This window comes from Protopterus annectens, chromosome 3.part0 (genome assembly GCF_019279795.1).
Source record: "Protopterus annectens isolate FY-2018-M chromosome 3.part0, PAN1.0, whole genome shotgun sequence".
Lineage (NCBI taxonomy): Eukaryota > Metazoa > Chordata > Ceratodontiformes > Protopteridae > Protopterus > Protopterus annectens.
The window spans coordinates 1594994804-1595013981 of NC_056731.1; the positions used below are offsets into that span (position 1 = coordinate 1594994804).

Consider the following 19178-nt stretch of genomic DNA (forward strand, 5'->3'; position numbering starts at 1 on the left):
CTCTGCCATCTCGGCTCAGTACAACACAGAGCCCTCCCCTCTTTTCTCATCCATTGCTTAAACAGCATCTCAGAGGAGCCAGAAATTTAAGGCCTCCCAGGAGAGCAGCAACTCCTGCATGAGACTTCAGTTTTGTGCTGGAAAAACTCACCTTGCCTCCTTTTGAACCAGCACCTACTGCGTATATAAAATTTCTATCTTGGAAGATTTCAGAACTACAGGCTCTCATGGCAGTGGAGCCTTTCACTATATTTTACCTGGACAGGGTGGCCCTCAGGACCAATCCTTCTTTTATGCCTAAAGTGGTATCCAGTGTGGCTCTTAACCAGACCATTCACCAGCCAACATTTTTCACAAATCCGCAGAAGAAGGGGGAGCGGATTCTTCATTCGTTGGATGTACACAGACAACTAAGATTCTACTTAAACAGGACAAAATCTCTGAGAAAGTCTGAGCAACTACTGGTAGCATTTGCTGCAGGATCAGAGGGGAAGGCTATATCAAAGCAGACTATTTCTAAATGGATAAGCCACTGCATTCGTTTCTGCTATTTGCACCATGGTAAACCTGTGCCCAAGGGAATCAGATCCCATTCCACCAGGGCTGCCTCTACTTCAGCAGCTTTTCTCAGAGGGGTCCCAACCAAAGACATTATAGAAGCTGCTACTTAGAGCTCTGTTCATACGTTCACAAAGCATTATCATTTACCTCTCTTCTCTAAATCCAGGGCAGGCTTTGCCACTGCAGTCCTGCAGGGCCTTATAGCTGCTCCTAATGCTGTTTAGTTCCATCCTCCCGTCCATAGCTTTGGGATTCTACCCAAATGTAATGACTGCAACAGTGAAACACGAAGAACATAGTACAGTTGTGTACACATCATAAATGTAGATGTTCGAGTGTATTCACTGTTGCAGTCTGGGTTACCCACCCGCCATCCCCCATTCTATACCTTTTCTTTCCTTCACTATACTCAAAAGTCTTTGTGGTGTATTTGCTTTTAGTTGAAGGTAAATTTTATGTTTCGAAAGTGCATTTATATATTTACAGTTTATATATATTTTTGCTCCCCATTTGGGGGGCACCTGACATTTGGGGCAAGAAAAACTGATTAAAATGGCGTCGGCTGCATGTTTTATACCCCTGACAACCTGACGTCATGGAAGAGGAGACAGCAACCAACGCAGGACCCAAGACTTTGTTATTCAGGCCAACTGAGGGCAACCTGCCAGCAGATTACCCAAATGTAATGACTGCAACCGTGAATACACTCAAACATCTGCATTTATGGTAAGTGTACATAACTGTACTTTATTCATTTTGGAGTGTCCTTGAGCCAGAATTTGAGTTCAGGAGAGAATTAGGCCTTGAGTGTTTTTTAGATGGTTAAAAGTAGACTTAACCACAGAGGAGCCTCTTGAAGACAAACTCATACGGTAAGTGCTTGCACCTCAGTTATGCAGCCCACCAGGGCTGTTTTACTCTTTTTTTTTTTTTTTTTTTTTTTTTGTTTCGTTTACTGATTTAATTCCTTTTCTTAAGACTTTTTATTTTATTCTCCAGATTCCTGGTCTAATGTTGATGGCAGAATGAATTCCTCTGAACAAGGTTCTGGCTCCTTTCCTTCTCTTGGACTAGGTCCCCCACTATCAGGTGCTTCTACCTTTTGTAACTTTCATAACTGTCACCACTATCTTTTTTTTTCTTTATTTATTGTTGAGTGTTTAAGTGTGGCAGGTAGGTTGTAATAAAAAATTGTATGCAGCTCCATGATACTTCCACCCCAGTAATATTAGCAACTTCTAGTGTGCTAAGAACTAAGGTAGCAATTAAACATCTACTAACCACAGCAGAATGTTTGTGCTTTATACACACTGCTTAGTGCTAGCCTCTCACTAAAGCAGCTATTGTACTATTAAAGTCTTTTTTAGAAGATGCAATACACACAATGCTTACATAATACAGTATTATTGTGCATTAAAAGTTGTTGCAGATTAAATATTTGAAACTCATGTAGAAGTAACATATAAAATCATATATATTTTTTGGTGATGTTTGTCAAATTGACAGCAGAGGCAGAACCCAGTCTATAACATAAACCTGTGCATTTCTTAGTGTTTGCATTTGCAGTTTGATTTGAAAAATGAGTTAGTGAGTGGAGTTTAAGTAACAGGATGATGATTTAGTAACTGGGTTTTTTTTGTGTTTATTTGGACTGAAGAAAAGTTGACCATCTAAACTGGAGGTGGAGGGAGTGGCCAGAGAGAAAAAGTGAGCTAACCTTTTAGCTTTCAGAAGAGGTGGCAAAGAATTAAGTCAGATAGTTTTGGATAGGTAAACTGCATAGATTGCTGCCTAGAGTGCTTTGTGAGGCAGTTGAAGTATTAAGTGATCCACTGGTATATTCACTCAGTCTAAGCCTGGAATATGAGCTTTGTGCAGACTCTGAAATGTTCCTCTGTTTAATCAGTGGTATGAAAAGACTCCAGGATCTTAGTCAGCTCTGTTTTATATCAGTGGAATGTAAAATAATGGCAAGGTTAGAGAACTTTGTATTTTTGTTGGGATGATCAGTTTAAAAGCTGATTGACTACAAGTTTGTGTGGGTTTTTTTTGGTGGGGGGGGGGGCTGTTTTTCAACTGTAGATGTGCTGACTGTAATTACTGTTGGCAGTATTCTTAAAACACATGGGTTACCAGTACTGCCATCCAAAAGCCTTCATCATCTGAAGGTACTTGGCCAGGATAGTGCATTTAAGTGGAGTAGACCAATAATGGTCAAAATTAGAAGCATCCTCATCTTCAGAGGAAGATGAATCCACAGCCATCTTTTGAAGGGTGGGGGCTGAGAAGAGAAAGCTGGAGGCTTCTGAGCCAAAAATGGCATTGCACCATGAGAGAAATCCATCCATTCTTTCTCCGTAGAGGATGAAAGAGGAGTCGAGCAACATGGTCAATTTTCTGTTGCTGCATCTTTGGTGTGACATCCACCTGTACTGAATTTGCTGGCTTGTTTCCCAATGTATCTTGATTTAATTTGCCTGGAAACTCTTCCCTAGCCAGGATCTGAGGCACACCTTGTGGTCCCTCCAATTAATGATTCACATTTTTTCTCTTTTTGCAAAAATCTTAGTTGTCAAGATCTCAGATGCTATACCAGCCTCCAGAGGGGTGTCTCGGTAGAGGGCATCTGAGGAGGACTCTGACATACCACCTGTTCTGAAACTCAGCAGGTACATCAGAGTCAGAAAGGCATGACTGAGTCTCTGGCCTATGCCTTTTAAGCTTTTTAAGTGGTGGAGGTTCGTCTGGAGAAACAGAATCTGCCATGTTGGGGTGGGCCAAGTGTTTGAGACGTTGGGTCTCTAAGAAAGTTTTGAGAGGACATATGGGACTGCAGGGTCTTAGTAACAAAGAACTGTCAGCTGGAACAAGTTTTGTAGTAGTGTTCTGCTCCTAAGCAGAGAAAACACTGTTTGAATAAGTGTTTATGCGGGATTTGCTTATGGTGGTCACCCCTCTTAGCTGATATCTGATACTGGTGAGAAACAATAGGTAAGAGAGATAAAGGACGGTTCCCCAACAGGGTGCTTGTCTGCGTTTTTGAAGCAATGGTATCAACAACCAAATGATGATCAGTCAATAGATACACAACATTTGTTCGGGCTGACAGCAAGGTAGTTTGAGGAATTACATTTGTTTGTCCACCTGTATATCCCTACATTTGCAAGTTGAGGTTACATGTTTAACATATAATACTAGGAAGGTTGAAGTTGTGGTATCCTGGAAGGGCAACAGTGGCAATAACCCATGTGTTAGGAATACTGTAGCAGTTATCAGTTAGTAGGATGTCTACTGCTATGGTAAGTTCTTATACAACTCTACTGTTTTTTTACAGGAGAGACCAAGGAAAACACATATGTTAGCTAGGGGAAAGAAATATGAGCAAGAAGTGTAGTTTAATATTTCTTGCTGGGGTTCTTAAGACGTTGTATGCCACCAAATTGGTGGCTATGGCATATGGCCAGGCCTTTGAGGAACTAATCATCTCCTTAGGTGCTGTGAGGTATTTTACATCCATTTGAGCTACTACCAACTCAAGCAGATGGGACATAGGGTTGTAATTCGGATGACACGTTAAACCACTCAGGAGTGAATCACCCTTTCTTAGGTTGCACTGCACTGTCAGCAATCCATCTGCCTGGTATGAGTATAGAACCCACAGCTTTCTTCACCAAAGACGAGTGCGATACCTGTTTGTGCCACTGATACTGAATTAAAATGGAGGCGAGTGATTAACAGACATGGATGAGTTGTAAGAAGGTAGAACAGTTGACATGCTAGTAGTTTCAGGGAATTGGGCTAGCCTACAGAGAAATTAGAATGTGGCAGAAAGAAACTTGATTTTGGTGATAGGAGAGATAAATTGATGTATTTTTGGGTTTGAGAATGTTAAGGTACCGGCTAGGTTTGATTGTTCCTCTACTGGGGTTGTTTAATTGCTCTGTGTATGTCATGTGCAGCATTTTATGTAGGCATGACTACCAGAAGTTTAGGTACCAGAATTAGGGAACACACATATGCCATTAAAACACAGGATGAGAACAACACACTATATAAACATTCCATCAAATGTTTGGATTTTAAGAAATTTACATTTGCTGTCCCTGATGTACATTTGGATTTAAGGGGAAGTGATTTTTAAAAACCAGGTTGAAATGAAGAAAGTTGAGTTGAATGACAAATTTGTTTAGTTGCTCACCTTCTTCCTGGTTTAAATGAAAGTGCGAACATAATGTTTTTTAAAGTATAGAAAATCCATTATATATTCCATCTGACTCACTAAGGGTTAACATAATATTCATTTGTATGTTTCTGTTGGTTGGTTGCTAATTGCTTTGGTTTCAGATATGGTTGTGTGTTTGAGAGTGTTATTTCTGTTGATGTCTTTGGACGAATAGTGGAAGAATAAACTGATTTTACGCTAAAAACTGTGTTTTGAGCACTTGATTCCACCAGTGTGTTTTTTGAGTTTGAGAGTGTCTTAAGACACGTGTATGATTTGGAAAGTTTGTGTGTGAGATTCAGGAGAAAAAAATCTAGGAGTTTGGATTTATACCAAGGTTCTGTCTTTGTTTTAGTGTAGTACTTGATTCATCTACAGATTATAGCCAGTTCCTGTGATGCTGCTGTAACTCGTTTTATGAATACATTTCTCTTAATTTTAATTGCACGTTAAGGCATTTTTTTTTTTGTATTTGTAATTTGGTTTTAGCTAGAATGTGTTCTAAATAATTAACATGCATGACATGGTAGTAACTGTGCAGGAAAAAGCGATTGAATCATAAGACAGTGGAGGTAGCATGAATGGCAGCTGGAGAGAAGGGGCAAGATTCAGGATCAAACATAAAGAAAATTTATATTTCAGATTGAGGATGATGGGACATTGGGATACCTCGCCACTGACAGTGATATATGGTAGGACAGTGGAAAGATTCAAGGGCAGGTGAAGTAGGTTGAGAAAAGGATGAGAGCATGGTTAGGTAAAAGGTGACTGTTTAGTGGCAAACTGCATCATGCAAACGTTTGCTATAAAACCTAATCTGATGTCCTTTTCATTCTTCCTCACTGATGGGTTTCGGATCTGATATCAGATCAGATCTGACTCATCCGCATTCCAAAACTTCTGCATCCGAGTCTCGAACTCCTCCCTCTTGCCATAATGCATCATACCTTCCTTAGCTCCCCAGATGTCATTTGCCGCCATTGCGTCCAGACATTGTTCTTGAGTCTTGAGCGAATTTCTTCAGTTATATTTCATTTTTTATTCAAAGTGTTCAGTTATGCATTGTATTTTATTCCTTTCTACTTAACTATTGTTGCTGGTTAGTTTTTCTACTTATCGTCCCTCCATTTATTTTTAGCGTATCACAGGTGTCAGGGTCTGTTGCCCTTATCTCCTTTTTCCTGCCTTTACTTCTGGTGCCATTGGCACTTTATCAACATATTAAAAAAATCCTTTCCTTATAATTTGTTAGTAGTTTAGAGTTATAATTTATAGTTGTTACAGCTGTTGCTAATTTTCAGTGTGTGTGTGTGTGTGTGTGTGTGTGTGTCTGTGTCTGTTTGAATTTGCCTTTTACAGTCTCTTTCTCTCCCTCTCTTGTCTCTTTCTCTTAGCATCTGACTGTTGCAGACAGTAAAAGTGTCGGAGAAGTTGACAGGACTTAAGGGATGCACTTCTTGTGAGCATAAAATACCCATTTCAGATGTCCACAATAAGTGTGTCAGCTGTTTATGGCCAGGACACCTTAATGTTGACTGTGTTGTGTGTGTGGCTTTTAATCAAAGGGTCTTATCCGATAGTCAGAATAAAAGTATATTAAAAGGTCTTTTGCCAGCATCTTCTCCTTCAGTTAAGGCTGACCCCCCCCCCAAACTTTCCAGCTCTATGTATCCCAAAAGGTGAGCTCTCTCTGCATCCCCAAGGACTTTCGTCTGAGCAGAGTGAAAAGAGGCAAAATAATTTCAGGTCCGACTGCTTTGGATCTGAGAAAAAAATAAGTCATACTTGGATCCTACAGCTTCCTCATATCTTACAGGACCTATAGAGATTTCAGGCTCCCCGACTCTAAGTACCACCACCTCAGATCCTAAGGCTTTGGATCGATCTGACAGTTAGGAGCTGTACACCAGTGTTTCATATAAAACAAGCGTCTGGCTCCCCCCTCCAAGATTTTGCAGATAATGAGTAAATCCAGGCACCCTTCCTTAGCTTCCTCTTTTAGAAGCTTGACAGAGGCTAATATGTTCAAGATGATGTGGAAGTTTCTCAGGGTTCAGATCCAGATGGGGGGTCTTGCCATCTCTGTCCCATCTTGGATCTGTGAGTGCTACATCTCATACTTTACAGACTACTTTTCCAATTCGACCTGTGGTTTTAGAACCCCAGGGTGTGGGATACCTGAGAGAGTCATTGTTGGATCCGAGGAAGCTCCCTTCCTCTACTCTTTATCCCTGACCAGCCTTGCTCCGAATTGTTGGATCAGAGCTGATCTTGGAGCCAAGACGTCGGTGCTAGCTCTGGGTAGGGGGGAGGTTGGCCTCTGCTCCAACCTTCTCATATCCGTCCCTGTCTCTCGGAGCCTCAGCCCTCGACAGCTCAGGTCCAATTCTGTCTAGAGGCCTCTGATCCAGTGCTGTTTCCTTTTTCTCCCCTCCAGTGACTTTGGCTCTGATGGAGAGGGAGGGAGTCTTCCAGGTCCGTCGACCTTCCAGGTTGCAGAAAGGGCTTTCTGTGGAATCAAAGAACCATCTCCTCATACCTTAGATTTTCCACATCCCTCTTCTGGTCCAAGCACCGAGTCCATCACTCCTGCCATGGGTCAGCCTACACCAAGGAGCCCCGAGACCACTCCCCCCCCCAGGGGAATCCCCTTTTCTTCTGATACCTCTCCAAAACACCCCACAGCAGAGGTCCTTCAAAAGAAAAAGTGCACAAGGAGGCACATAGACTCCCCTATGGAGTCCCTCACCAAAGACACCGCTACAGCGACAGACGAGCAATACCAACAAATGGAAGAACAGCAGCCCCTTTCTTCAGAAGAAGGCAGTGTGACGTTAAAAGAAAGAAAGAACTGCAGGTATTGTAAATATTCCTGACTGTGAGCTATCTCCTTCTGAAATAACTTTAATGCGGAAGGGGCTGAAGTTTATTCCTCCTTGTTCAGATGATATTGTGAATGCATTGACTGATTAAAAATTTTTGTGAGGACATTGAACCTTAAACTCAAATTTAGAGATGCTAGAATTATTAATAATGTGTGTGTGTGTGTAAGAAAAAAGCATGTTTGTGCCAAATAGTTTTCCAGTAGTAACAGCTTTTCATGACAAATGTGAAAAGGAATTGAGGGAGTTATATGAAAGTAAAACAAAGAAAAAGTATTATAATTTGACAGCTGTTGAGCGTGAAGCACTGAAACAGTTAGAAGATAATAATGAAGCAGGCAGATAAGGGTGGTGCAACTGTTATACTGAATAGAGCAGATTATATGTTAATAATGCAAGCTCTTCTGGATGATGCAAACACTTTTAAGAAAATAAGTGTAATGGATGTTAAGAAATGTATAAGTGAATGTAATATGCATATTTATGACATGCAACTTACTTATGAAGAGTTGTATGAAAGGTTGGACACTAAGGAGGGAGAAAAGGACCTGTACCGATTGGCTAGACAGAGGGACCGAGCAAGGAAAGATGTGCAGCAGGTAAAGGTGGTAAAGGATAATGAGGGAAACATACTTACAAGCGAGGAGTGTGTGTTGAGCAGATGGAAAAAGTACTTTGAGGGGTTGATGAATGAAGAGAATGAGAGTGAGAAGAAGGTTGGATGATGTGGGGATAGTGAATCATTAAGTGCAATGGATTAGAAAGGAGGAAGTAAGGATAGCTATGAAGAGGATGAAGAATGGAAAGGCTGTTGGTCCAGATGACATACCTGTGGAAGCATGGAGGTGTTTAGGTGAAATGGCAGTGGAGTTTTTTAACCAGATTGTTTAATGAAATTTTGGAAAGTGAGAGGATGCCTGAGGAATGGAGAAAGTGTTTTGGTACCGATTTTTAAGAATAAAGGTGATGTGCAGAGCTGTAATAACTACAGAGGGATTAACTTAATCAGTGACAGCATGAAGTTATGGGAAAGAGTAGTGGAAGCTAGGTTACGAAGGGACGTGATGATTAGTTATCAGCAGTATGGTTTCATGCCGGGAAAGAGCACTACAGATGCAATGTTTGCTCTGAGAGTGTTGATGAAGTACAGAGAAGGTCAGAAGGAGTTGCATTGTGTTTTTGTAGACTTAGAGAAAGCATATGACAGGGTGCCTAGAGAGGAGTTGTGGTATTGTATGAGGAAGTCAGGAGTGTCAGAGAAGTATGTAAGAGTGGTACAGGATATGTACAAGGGTAGTGTGACAGCGGTGAGGTCTGCGGTGGGAGTGACGGATGCATTTAAGGTGGAGGTGGGATTACATCAAGTATCAGCTCTCTGCCCTTTCTTATTTGCAATGGTGATGGACAGGTTGACAGACAAGATCAGACAGGAGTCCCCGTGGACTATGATGTTTGCAGATGACATTGTGATCTGTAGTGAGAGTGGGGAACAGGTGGAGGAGACCCTGGAGAGATGCTCTAGAGAGAAGAGGAATGAAGGTCAGCAGGACTAAGAATATATGTGTGTGAATGAGAGGGAGGATAGACGAATGGTGAGGATGCAAGGAGTAGAGGTGGAGAAGGTGGATGAGTTTAAATACTTGGGATCAATAGTTCAGAGTAATGGTGAGTGTGGAAGAGAGGTGAAGGAGAGTACAGGCAGGATGGAGTGGGTGGAGAAGTGTCATGCGTGATTTTTGACAGACGAGTACCAGTAAGAGTGAAAGGGAAGGTCTACAAGAGGGTAGTGAGACCAGCTATATTATATAGGTTGGAGACAGTGGCACTGACAAAAAGACAGGAGTTAGAGCTGGATGTGGCAGAGTTAAAGATGTTAAGATTTGCAGTGGGTGTGACGAGAGTGAACAGGATTAAAGGGTCAGCCAAGGTTTGAAGAGAAAGCCAGAGAGGCAAGATTACGTTGGTTTGGACATGTGCTGAGGAAGGATGCTGAGTATATTGGGAAAAAGATGCTAAGGATGAAGCTACCAGGTAACAGGAAAAGAGGAAGGCCTAAAATAGGGTTTATGGATGTGGTGAGAGAGGACATGCAGGTGGTTGGTGTGACAGAGCAAGATGCAGATGACAGGAAGAAATGGAAGCAGATGATCCGCTGTGGCGACCCCTAACGGGAACAGCCAAAAGAAGATGATGATGATATGCAACTTACTAACAGTATAAATATAGAGGTGTTTAACTTTTTCACTATTCCTAGCCCAAAAACTCTGGTAGTACCTGTTTCTATATACTTGCAAGAATGTTTAAGTATTTTCCACAGAATCGAAGTTATATAAGAGTCAAGACTTCTTGATCAAGCAGAGAGAATGGAACACGATGAATAAATGTAATGATTTTATGTTTGTAACATTGGATATTAACTCATTATTCACTAAGCAATACAGGCTTATTTAAATGAAGAAACAACTAAGCCAGCTAATGCAATAGAGACTGTCTGTTATTAGACCTGGTATTAACTAAAAATGTATTTTTTTTAATGAGCAACCATATATACAGATAGCTGGAGTAGCCATGGGGTACCCCCATGGCAAATACTTATGCAAATTTGGTTATGCATCAGTGGGAAAAATCAGTTGTATTTAATAATGAGCAAGCTATGAATAACAAGGTTTTGTTTTATCGAAGATTTGTTGATGATTACCTTCTAATATAGAATGCTACTGAGCAAATGCTTGAATGAGTATGTGGAATATTTAGAGAGTACCACTGCATTTTTTAGATTCAAAAAACAATATTCAGCTGAAAGAATTTCCTTTTTGGATGTACTACTTGAAAAGGAAGAGGTTGTAATTGTAGCAAGTGTTCATATAAAGGAAGTGCAAGGTAATCTGTATGTGCATAAAGAGAGCATGCACCCCCCCCCCCCACACACACACACACATTTTTAAAGGAATAGTGAAACTGGCCTCAAACAGATGCCCTATGCAGCTCGACTGAAGAAACTCCAGTTGTACTTGGTTGCATACTGCCTACTCAGAGGTGATCTCTGCATGACATACAAGGCCATGTCCAACCCAGAATTGATGGACATGCTCCACCTAAAGAAAACCTTATCCCCTTGAGCCACACGCTCTAGGGATCTAAACCTCACCACAACAATAAATAGGACGTGCTAGAGGGATAGATTCCTGTCCCAGAGACTTCCCATGCTTTGGAACAAGATTCCAATCTACATTAGACAGAGCTCCTCGCTAACACTCTTCAAAAGAAACCTTGACAAGTGGATGGGAAACAGAAAGTTTACCTCGGGGATCACTTCAGTGGCTCTGCTGGACAGAGGCACAGGGAACTAGTCTAAGGGGGCGGCGAAAGCCAACACATTCTGACAAGGCTTATAAATGCCTATGGGCAGATAGACTAGTACCAACCTATGAACAACTTATTAGAACAAGTAGGTTAAATATTAGTGACAGCAAATGCAAGCTACAGATGACTGAACTGGCAAATGAATTTATAGAGAAGATATGCAAAATCTATGGTGGATGAGCTAGTAAATGAAGTTTTTAAAAGTAGAACAGGACTGATAAAACTTATTTTTAATAGTGACTATACCTGTACTATAGTGAATACAGAAGAAGAAAATAATGTTCATAGGTTCATACTAGGCTATCTGCCCTAGGGCATTTATAAGCCTAGCCAGAGTGTGTATGGCTTTCGCCACCCATATTAAATTAATTTTGCTATGCCCTTTTTCAATGTTAGTATACTGTGCCTCTGTCTAACAGTGACACAGAAGTGATACCCGGGGTAAACCTACGATCTCCCATCCACTCATCAAGATTCCTCTTGAAGAGAGTCAATGAGGGACTCTGCCTAACCTGGACTGGGTTTTTATTCCAGAGTGAAGGGAGCCTCTTGGTTATGAATCTGTCCCTCCAGCATGTCCTATTTATTTCAGTGCTGAGGTTCAACTCCCTCGTGCACGTAGCTCGATGGGATTTGGATTTTCTGAGGTGCAGCATGTCCATTAATTCCGGGTTGGACATGGCTTTATACGTCAGGCACAGATCGCCTCTGAGCAGGCGGTATGCCACTGAGTAGAGCTGGAGTTTCTTTAACCGGGCAGCATACGGCATCTGTTTGAGCCCCTTGATCCTCTTGGTGAGGTACTTTTGGGGTCTTTCCAGTTGCTGCAGGTGTCTGGTAAGGTACATCCCAAAAGGGGCATTGTACTCAATTATGGGCTTGATGAGGGATGAGTAAAGAGGCACGATGACCTCCCCTGATCTAGATGTGAATCCCTTCATGATTAGGTGGGCTATATAAAATGTTTTTCTAACCACATTGGCCACGTGGTTGTCAAATGAGAGATTGCTATCAACTTGGGTCCCCAGGTCCCGAATTACTTCTTCTGTACTTAATGTAAAGAGGCACGATGACCTCCCCTGATCTAGATGTGAATCCCTTCATGATTAGGTGGGCTATATAAAATGTTTTTCTAACCACATTGGCCACGTGGTTGTCAAATGAGAGATTGCTATCAACTTGGGTCCCCAGGTCCCGAATTACTTCTTCTGTACTTAATGGATTACCACCTATGTGGTAATTTGTGGGCACTTTGTTTTTGCCAAAGGGGATGACTATACACTTTTTGGCGTTTAGCTTGAGGCCATGGCTCTGGCACCAGTTGTCTGTTAATATGAGGCCCTTTTGGAGGATGCTTGTGTTGGCTGGAGAGTCTATTATGACGCCCAGTTTGCAGTCATCTGCGAACTTGGTCAGCCACAGTCCTTCCATGTTGGCCTGTACCTCCGAGAAATATATACCAAACAAGAGAGGTCCCAGGACTGAGCCTTGTGGGATGCCACTTGTAACTGGTTTGGAGTCTGACATGGCTCCAGCTATTCTAACCATGTGGGTTCTGTCCTTGAGCCAGTTTGCAGCCCATCTAGTGACATAGGGGTTTATATTTAAGCTGGTGAGTGGTGGTTAGATATCTAATGTCAGAAGAAAAAAATCAAACAAGTCGCATCTGCCTCAGGCGATGAATTTTCCTTTATTAGCAGCTAACCAGATTACACAGCATGTTGGCCAAGATGTCCGGTCTGGACTGATCTGATCTCCTCAGATCTGATCAACTTGTTTACTGACATCAACTTTTATACTGCAAGCAAAATAACTTTTTGTTACATTTCTGACCATTGACAGTTGGCTATGAAAAACATATAGGAAAAACATGTTTATCACAAATTACCTCAAACCCACAGCTAGTACAGAATGTTCAAGAAGTACAAAATGTTCAGTTCAACAACGGTAGCTCAAATTTTCAAGGAGCCACAGCCTGCCCTAGTATATTAACTCTTACTCGGCCTTGCGTCCTTATCCCAGGCTTCACTGAGCTATAACCAAATCTCTTTATTCTGAAGTGTAGAAAACAGATATCATTCAGGTTCATAAGCAATGCTGCATTTTGATCAAAGATGAGGCCCATCTTTGATAGGCATATCCCAACAAATAACATGTTCACTTTGCAAGAACAGGAAAAAGACAAATAACAGTATGTTTTGAAAACTTTTTCTCTTAACATTTCCCCCCTGAAAACACTTTTATTTGTCTTTTATTTCAGCAATATATGGTAAAAACTAAGTTTTTCTTTGCATACATTACTTCATTGGCAAGACAAATTTTTAAACTTCAAAAACATTTGCAGAGAGTCATATTTCAATGTATTCACTTTCACCAGTCTGTTGCAATTGCTGGTACATCGTCTTCGTAACAGCAGTATCAACCAGTCTTTGTAGAAGACCTCTGATGCAGGGTATACAACAACCACATACCACCACGATAGCCACAGTGACTCCAACAGACACCAGGAAACTGCTGATGAGATGACTCCATTTTCAAAACCACACTTGTAGAAAATCTGTAAAGGGATTATTTACCCCAGAGTTCTCTGCCAATTCTTCGGATAACATCTCCAAACCTTTCAAAGCTCGAGTGATACTTCCATCAGGCGCAGTGTTGTTTGGAATATATGTACAACAGAAAGTCCCAAACATCTTGCAAACTCCTCCTCCTTTGGCCAGGAGCATATCCAACGCAATTCGATTCTGCCATGCCACCTGCGAAGTGGCCTCCAGTTGTTCAGCAATTCCTTTCAATGCATCTTTGGTATAGTTCACAAAACGCTGCTGGTTATAGTAAATGTAGTTGACCCAGTCCACATTCTTATTAGGTTGAATCCAGACAAAGATGGATGTAAAACCAGCTGCTATTTGGTTTATTGCTTTGTATTTATCAGGTACACCTCTTGGTACACCAATGCTATCGATGTAGACACCATTATCGAAAGATTGCTTCGGTGCCTCTCTTTTTCTCCTACTCAACCACTTCGGCTTTATTTCAAGTTCTCTTACGAAATTGCTCGCTGGAACTGGGAAAATGTAGAATGGCAGAATTAACTTTACAAGTGCACAAGATCTGAAGTAGGAGATTCATTTGTCTGCAACCTGTGGGTCATGGATCCGATATCGGATCCGAACCGGCATGGTTTACCAGCTATGGATCCAAGCTCTCAGCTCCTCCCCTCACCCATAATGCCCTGCTCTCCCCTCATGACCCCAGATCTCGTTTGCCGCGCTGGTGACCAGATTTGTGTTCCTAAGCTCTTCAGCTAAGTGCAGTTTTTTCAGTGTTTAAAGTGCTAAATTTTGATTTTTTTGTGTGAAAGTTGTGTGGAAGTTTAGGTTTCCCTATTACTTAATTATACTTTTAGTATTTTAAAATTTAATTTTCTTATCCCTCCCCTCGCTGGTAGCGTAGTGTGTGTTTGGGGCCTGTGTGTGGTTTAGTTACTTTGCTTTAACTTTAGTTTAAGTGACTTTTTGGTATTTGGGATATCTGAACAACCCAAAGCTATGTTCTCCAAGTGCTCCGAGTGTGGCCATAAGCTTTCTCCGGCTGATGGCCACACTCGGTGTGTTAGATGCCTTGGGGTTGAACACCTCACTTCTGGATGTTCCATTTGTGCAGGGTTCAACCCCAGGGCATTGAAGGAGCGGAGGTCCAAGCTTGTCTTGGCGGGTCTTTTGCCACCGGACTCGGCTCCGGCCTCCGCTCCTTCGGGGGTAACCGTTTCCATGGTTGTCTCCTCTCCGGCTCCCCCTCCTCCTCCTGGGACTCAACCTCCCTGTAGTGGTTCAGAGGAGAGGGAAGCTAGAAAGAAGGACCAGAGGGAGAAGCACCATAAGCGGCGGGCCGAGACCTCTGTTTCGGCCCCGCCAGCCAAGCGGGCTTCTCCTCCGGCCTCCTTGTCTGCTGGCTCTCCCCCTCCTCGGCTCCGGTCTCCTGTGTGTTTTTCACCGGGACCTGAGGAGGAGGAGACCCGATCTCTGTCGAGGCTATCGAGGAGGCACTCAAGGCCTACCTCGGTAGCCTCGTCGAGATCAACTTATAGCCTGTCAGACGCTGATCTGGACCGGATGATGAGAAGGTTCATCCAGGCCCAGATGCAGATGGGAGTGCTCTTGCCTCCCCCCCCCTCTGGGGGGAGCTCAACCCCTTTTTTCAAGCCAATTGCTCCTTCTCCGACACGCTACCCGGGTTCGGAGCAGTTGGAGCCGAGCAGCCGGGCGGGGTGGGTCGGCTCCGATAGTACTTGGTACTTCGGATCCGACCCTGCCCTCGAGTGCTTCGGATCCGACCTCTCGGAGCCTGGATCCGAGCTTCGGATCCGGGGGGATCAGTGCTCCTTCGGCGCCGTCTGTCGGAGCGCACTGTCCCTTCTGATCCGGCGCCGTGCGGCTCCGATCCACTCCTTGGATCCGAGGGGGAGCCGATTGTCGGATCCTTTGGTCGAGGTCGGCTCCCCTTCGGCTTTTGATGTAGTGGAGAGGGCCCTGTTGATGGTCTCCGTTCCCCCGGCACTTGCTTCGGCTCCGTCCCGCGCTCCCTCTGTACTGGGTCAGGCTTCCACCATCCGGCCCTTGGGACAGCCCGCTCCTTTGCCCCAAGCTGTTCCCCTGGAACAGGTTACTGTTTGCGAGGAGTCCTCTGACAGCCCCCCGGAGGATGTTCCTCGCAAACATACGTGCAAAAGGAGGCACATTGACTCCCCCAAGTCTCTCACAGAAGACACGGATTTGGAGGAAGGGGAAGGCTCCCCACGGTCACCCCCCGAGGATGTCTCATTTGGAGACATCATGGAAATGCTCCGCATAAGGGGGGGGGTCTTCCCACAAGTCTTCCTCGGACGAGTCCGTGTTCTTGGAGGCATTTGAAGCGGGCCCGTCTACCTCTTGGGTGTCCCCTCCTGCCGACCCCCTGGTGGACCTCATTACCACCAGGGCGTGGAAGGAACCGGACACCGTGGAGCCAATCCCTAAAAGGCCCGACCGTATTCTCAGTCCCCCGGCTGACCGTGCCCATTGGAGTAAGGGGCCTCCAGTAGATGCCATGTTGACGGCGGCGGCCACCAAGAGGGAACCTGCTCAGGAGAGTCCCTCAGTCCATCCCCCGAGCAAGGAGTCTCGGATGATGGACCGCTTGGGGAAGCGGATGTTCAGTTCAGCGACCTTCTCTGTGAGGGCGCTGAACTATCTGGCACACGTGATTAGGATGCAGCGCAATCTTATTAAAGAATACGCTGCATCCCCCCCAGAGTCCATGTCGGAGGAGGACAAAGTGCTGCACTCCACCCGCATGGCCACTCTCAGGTCCGTCACCAATACCTCTATGCGGCTACTGTCCCATGTTACGGAAGGTGCCGCTAGAGCCGCAGGGGCAGGCCTAGTTACTAGATGTCAGGCCTGGCTCCGTCATTGCGATTTCTCAGAGCCCTTCAAGGCATCATTTGCGAACGCCCCCTTCGATGGTTCTGCCATCTTTGGCAAAACTGTTCGCGACACTTTGACCCAGAGCGAGAAGGACGGGAAGACTCTGTCTGCCGTCGGAATCCGCTTCTCTGCACCCCAGAGGCCCTATTCTAGGAACCAAAAGGGACAGAAGAAGATGTGGTTCCGGAAGTCGCAGCAATCTCAGTCTGCTCCGGACAACCAGTCCTTCCGTGGCAGAGGAGGACAGGGAGGACGCCGCCCTAGGGGCAGAGGGGCTCCCAGGAACTTCGGGTCCAGAGAACCCTTCTCTGAACGGCCCGCGCAGCAGCCCTGAGGGGTTGCCCGGCTGCTCCACTCTGGAGGCAGTCGGGGGACTTTTCGAGCACCTAGCGGCATGGGAGTCCATAACATCAGACCGCTGGGTCCTCCAGATCATATCCAGAGGATACCGTATACCCTTTCTTCACTTGCCAAAATTGAAGTCCCTCCCCAACGTTCCACCCGGTCAGTGGGAGGCCGCTTTGGCAGAAATTGGCCATCTGCTAAAGAAAAGAGCCATCCAGCCCGTCCCCCCAGACCAGATCGGATCAGGGTTCTACTCCAGGTTCTAGTGCCAAAAAAGACGGGGGATCTAAGACCAATTTTAGACCTTTCACTCTTGAACCTGGCAGTTCCCAAGGAGAAGTTCCGAATGGTCACGTTGCAGTCTATTCTCCCCCTTCTGGGAGAAAATCACTGGATGTGCTCCATAGACCTCAAGGATGCGTACTACCACATTCTAATGGACAGGCTCCAGGAGGTTTCTCCGCTTCGCTGGGAGCCAGTCACTACCAATTCGGGTCCTTCCCTTTGGTCTCACCACAGCCCCCAGGGTGTTCACCAAAGTATTAGCAGTGGTAGCGGCCCACCTGAGGCTTCAGGGGTACAGGTCTTTCCCTACCTGGACGACTGGCTTCTCACCGCCCCAACAAGGCATCTACTACTATTGGCGAGACTCCTTTCTCCATCTTGCTCCCGTCTGGGCATCGCAATAAACGCAAAAGAATCCAACCTAGCACCCACGCAGTTCATAGATTTTATAGGTGCCAGGTTAGACACAAGGAGATTAATAGCCTTCCTCACTGCGGACAGAGTTCAAAATCTGCAATTCCAGGTGTGGGCCATTCTCCACTCAAGCTCAGTTCCGGCGGAGTTGGTCCTGAGGGCCCTAGGGTCCATGGCGGCAGCAATAGCGCTTCTTCCTCTCGCCAGGTTCAATATGCGCATCCTTCAATGGACACTCCTAGTTCAGTGGTCGTATCTTGCTCTTCCTATGCATCATCCCATTGCGATCAGCAAGGCTTGCAAGCGGTCCCTCCTGTGGTGGCTACACTCCCCAGATCTCCACGGAGGCCGCCCATTTTGTGCTTCTCCCCCTCTCGCCACGGTGACCACGGACGCCTCCGCCTCGGGTGGGGGCATTTTGCAGGCGGACGGTCCAAGGCACGTGGAACGATTCAGAGACCTTACTGCATATCAACGTTCTAGAGATGAGAGCAGTGCTCTTAGCGTTGCTAGCACTTCAGACCTTTCTTCCCTTGGGAACAATTGCAATTCAATCGGACAACATGTCGGTTGTCTGGTATATCAACAAGCAAGGAGGAACCAGGTCTTACCCTCTTTGTCGAGAAGCCATGAGAGTGTGGGAATGGGCAATCTCCACCAACCGCTTTCTCATAGCAACGCATATTCCGGGTCGGTCCAACATCCTGGCGGACAAACTCAGTCGCACCATTCTCACCCCTTACGAGTGGTCTCTCAATACTCAGGTAGCGGAACGCATCTTTGCACGGTGGGGAACTCCTTGTTGCGATCTTTTTGCCTCTCCCTCAAACACCAAGTGCGACAGTTTTTTCGCTCTGATACCTCCTCCTGGAGGTTCCCCAAGAGACGCTCTGGTGCATGCTTGGCCACCCGGTCTTCTTTATGCTTATCCCCCCCTTGCCTCTGATGCTCCAAGTTCTTCAGAAAGCCTCTCGGTTGGGGTGCAGAATGATTCTCATTGCTCCATTTTGGCCTCAACAGATCTGGTTCCCCTTCCTAAGGTCTCACTCAGTGAATCCTCCTTGGATTCTAGATCCCATTCCGGATCTGATATCTCATCCATCCCACTTATCTCCTCCGAACCTGGACAACCTGAAGCTGACCGCTTGGCTGCTCCAGTTCCACTCTTGATCAGGACTCCCGGTATTTCGTCCCCTGTTAAGGCCATCCTGGTGGCAGCTCATAAGCCATCCACTAGGAAAGTCTACCGCAGCAAGTGGAAACGGTTCTCTTTGTGGGCGGAGCGGCAAGGCCTAAATCCCTTCACAGTTCCTCTCCCTTTGGTGCTTGATTTTTTAACCACTCTTTTTAATGATGGTGCCAGCAGTTCCACGGTCAAAGTACAACTTGCGGCAATTTCTCATTATCACATTGGTCATGACTCCAATCCACTGATGTCGGCCAAGTTATGTAAGATTTTCCTTAAAGGTACTTTTCTTCTCAGGCCCCCTGTAAAGCAAGCGGTTCCTCCTTGGGACCTTTCCTTAGTTCTCCAGGCCTTGACCGCCCCCCCCTTTGAACCGGCGGCTACGGTAGATCTGAAATTCTTATCTTTCAAGACCGCCTTCTTAGTAGCCATTACTTCGGCCAAGAGAGTCT

At 45.0% G+C, this 19178-nt stretch overlaps 1 protein-coding gene across 1 annotated transcript in view; it reads left to right on the top strand.

Moving 5' to 3' along the window:
• Window positions 1–19178, top strand: part of MTDH (metadherin) — a 1697336-nt gene that overhangs the window by 805539 nt on the left and 872619 nt on the right. Inside the window, exon 7 of the mRNA XM_044065932.1 lies at window positions 1561–1650. Coding sequence (XP_043921867.1) covers window positions 1561–1650 — 90 coding nt within the window. The remainder of the gene's footprint in view (window positions 1–1560; window positions 1651–19178) is intronic.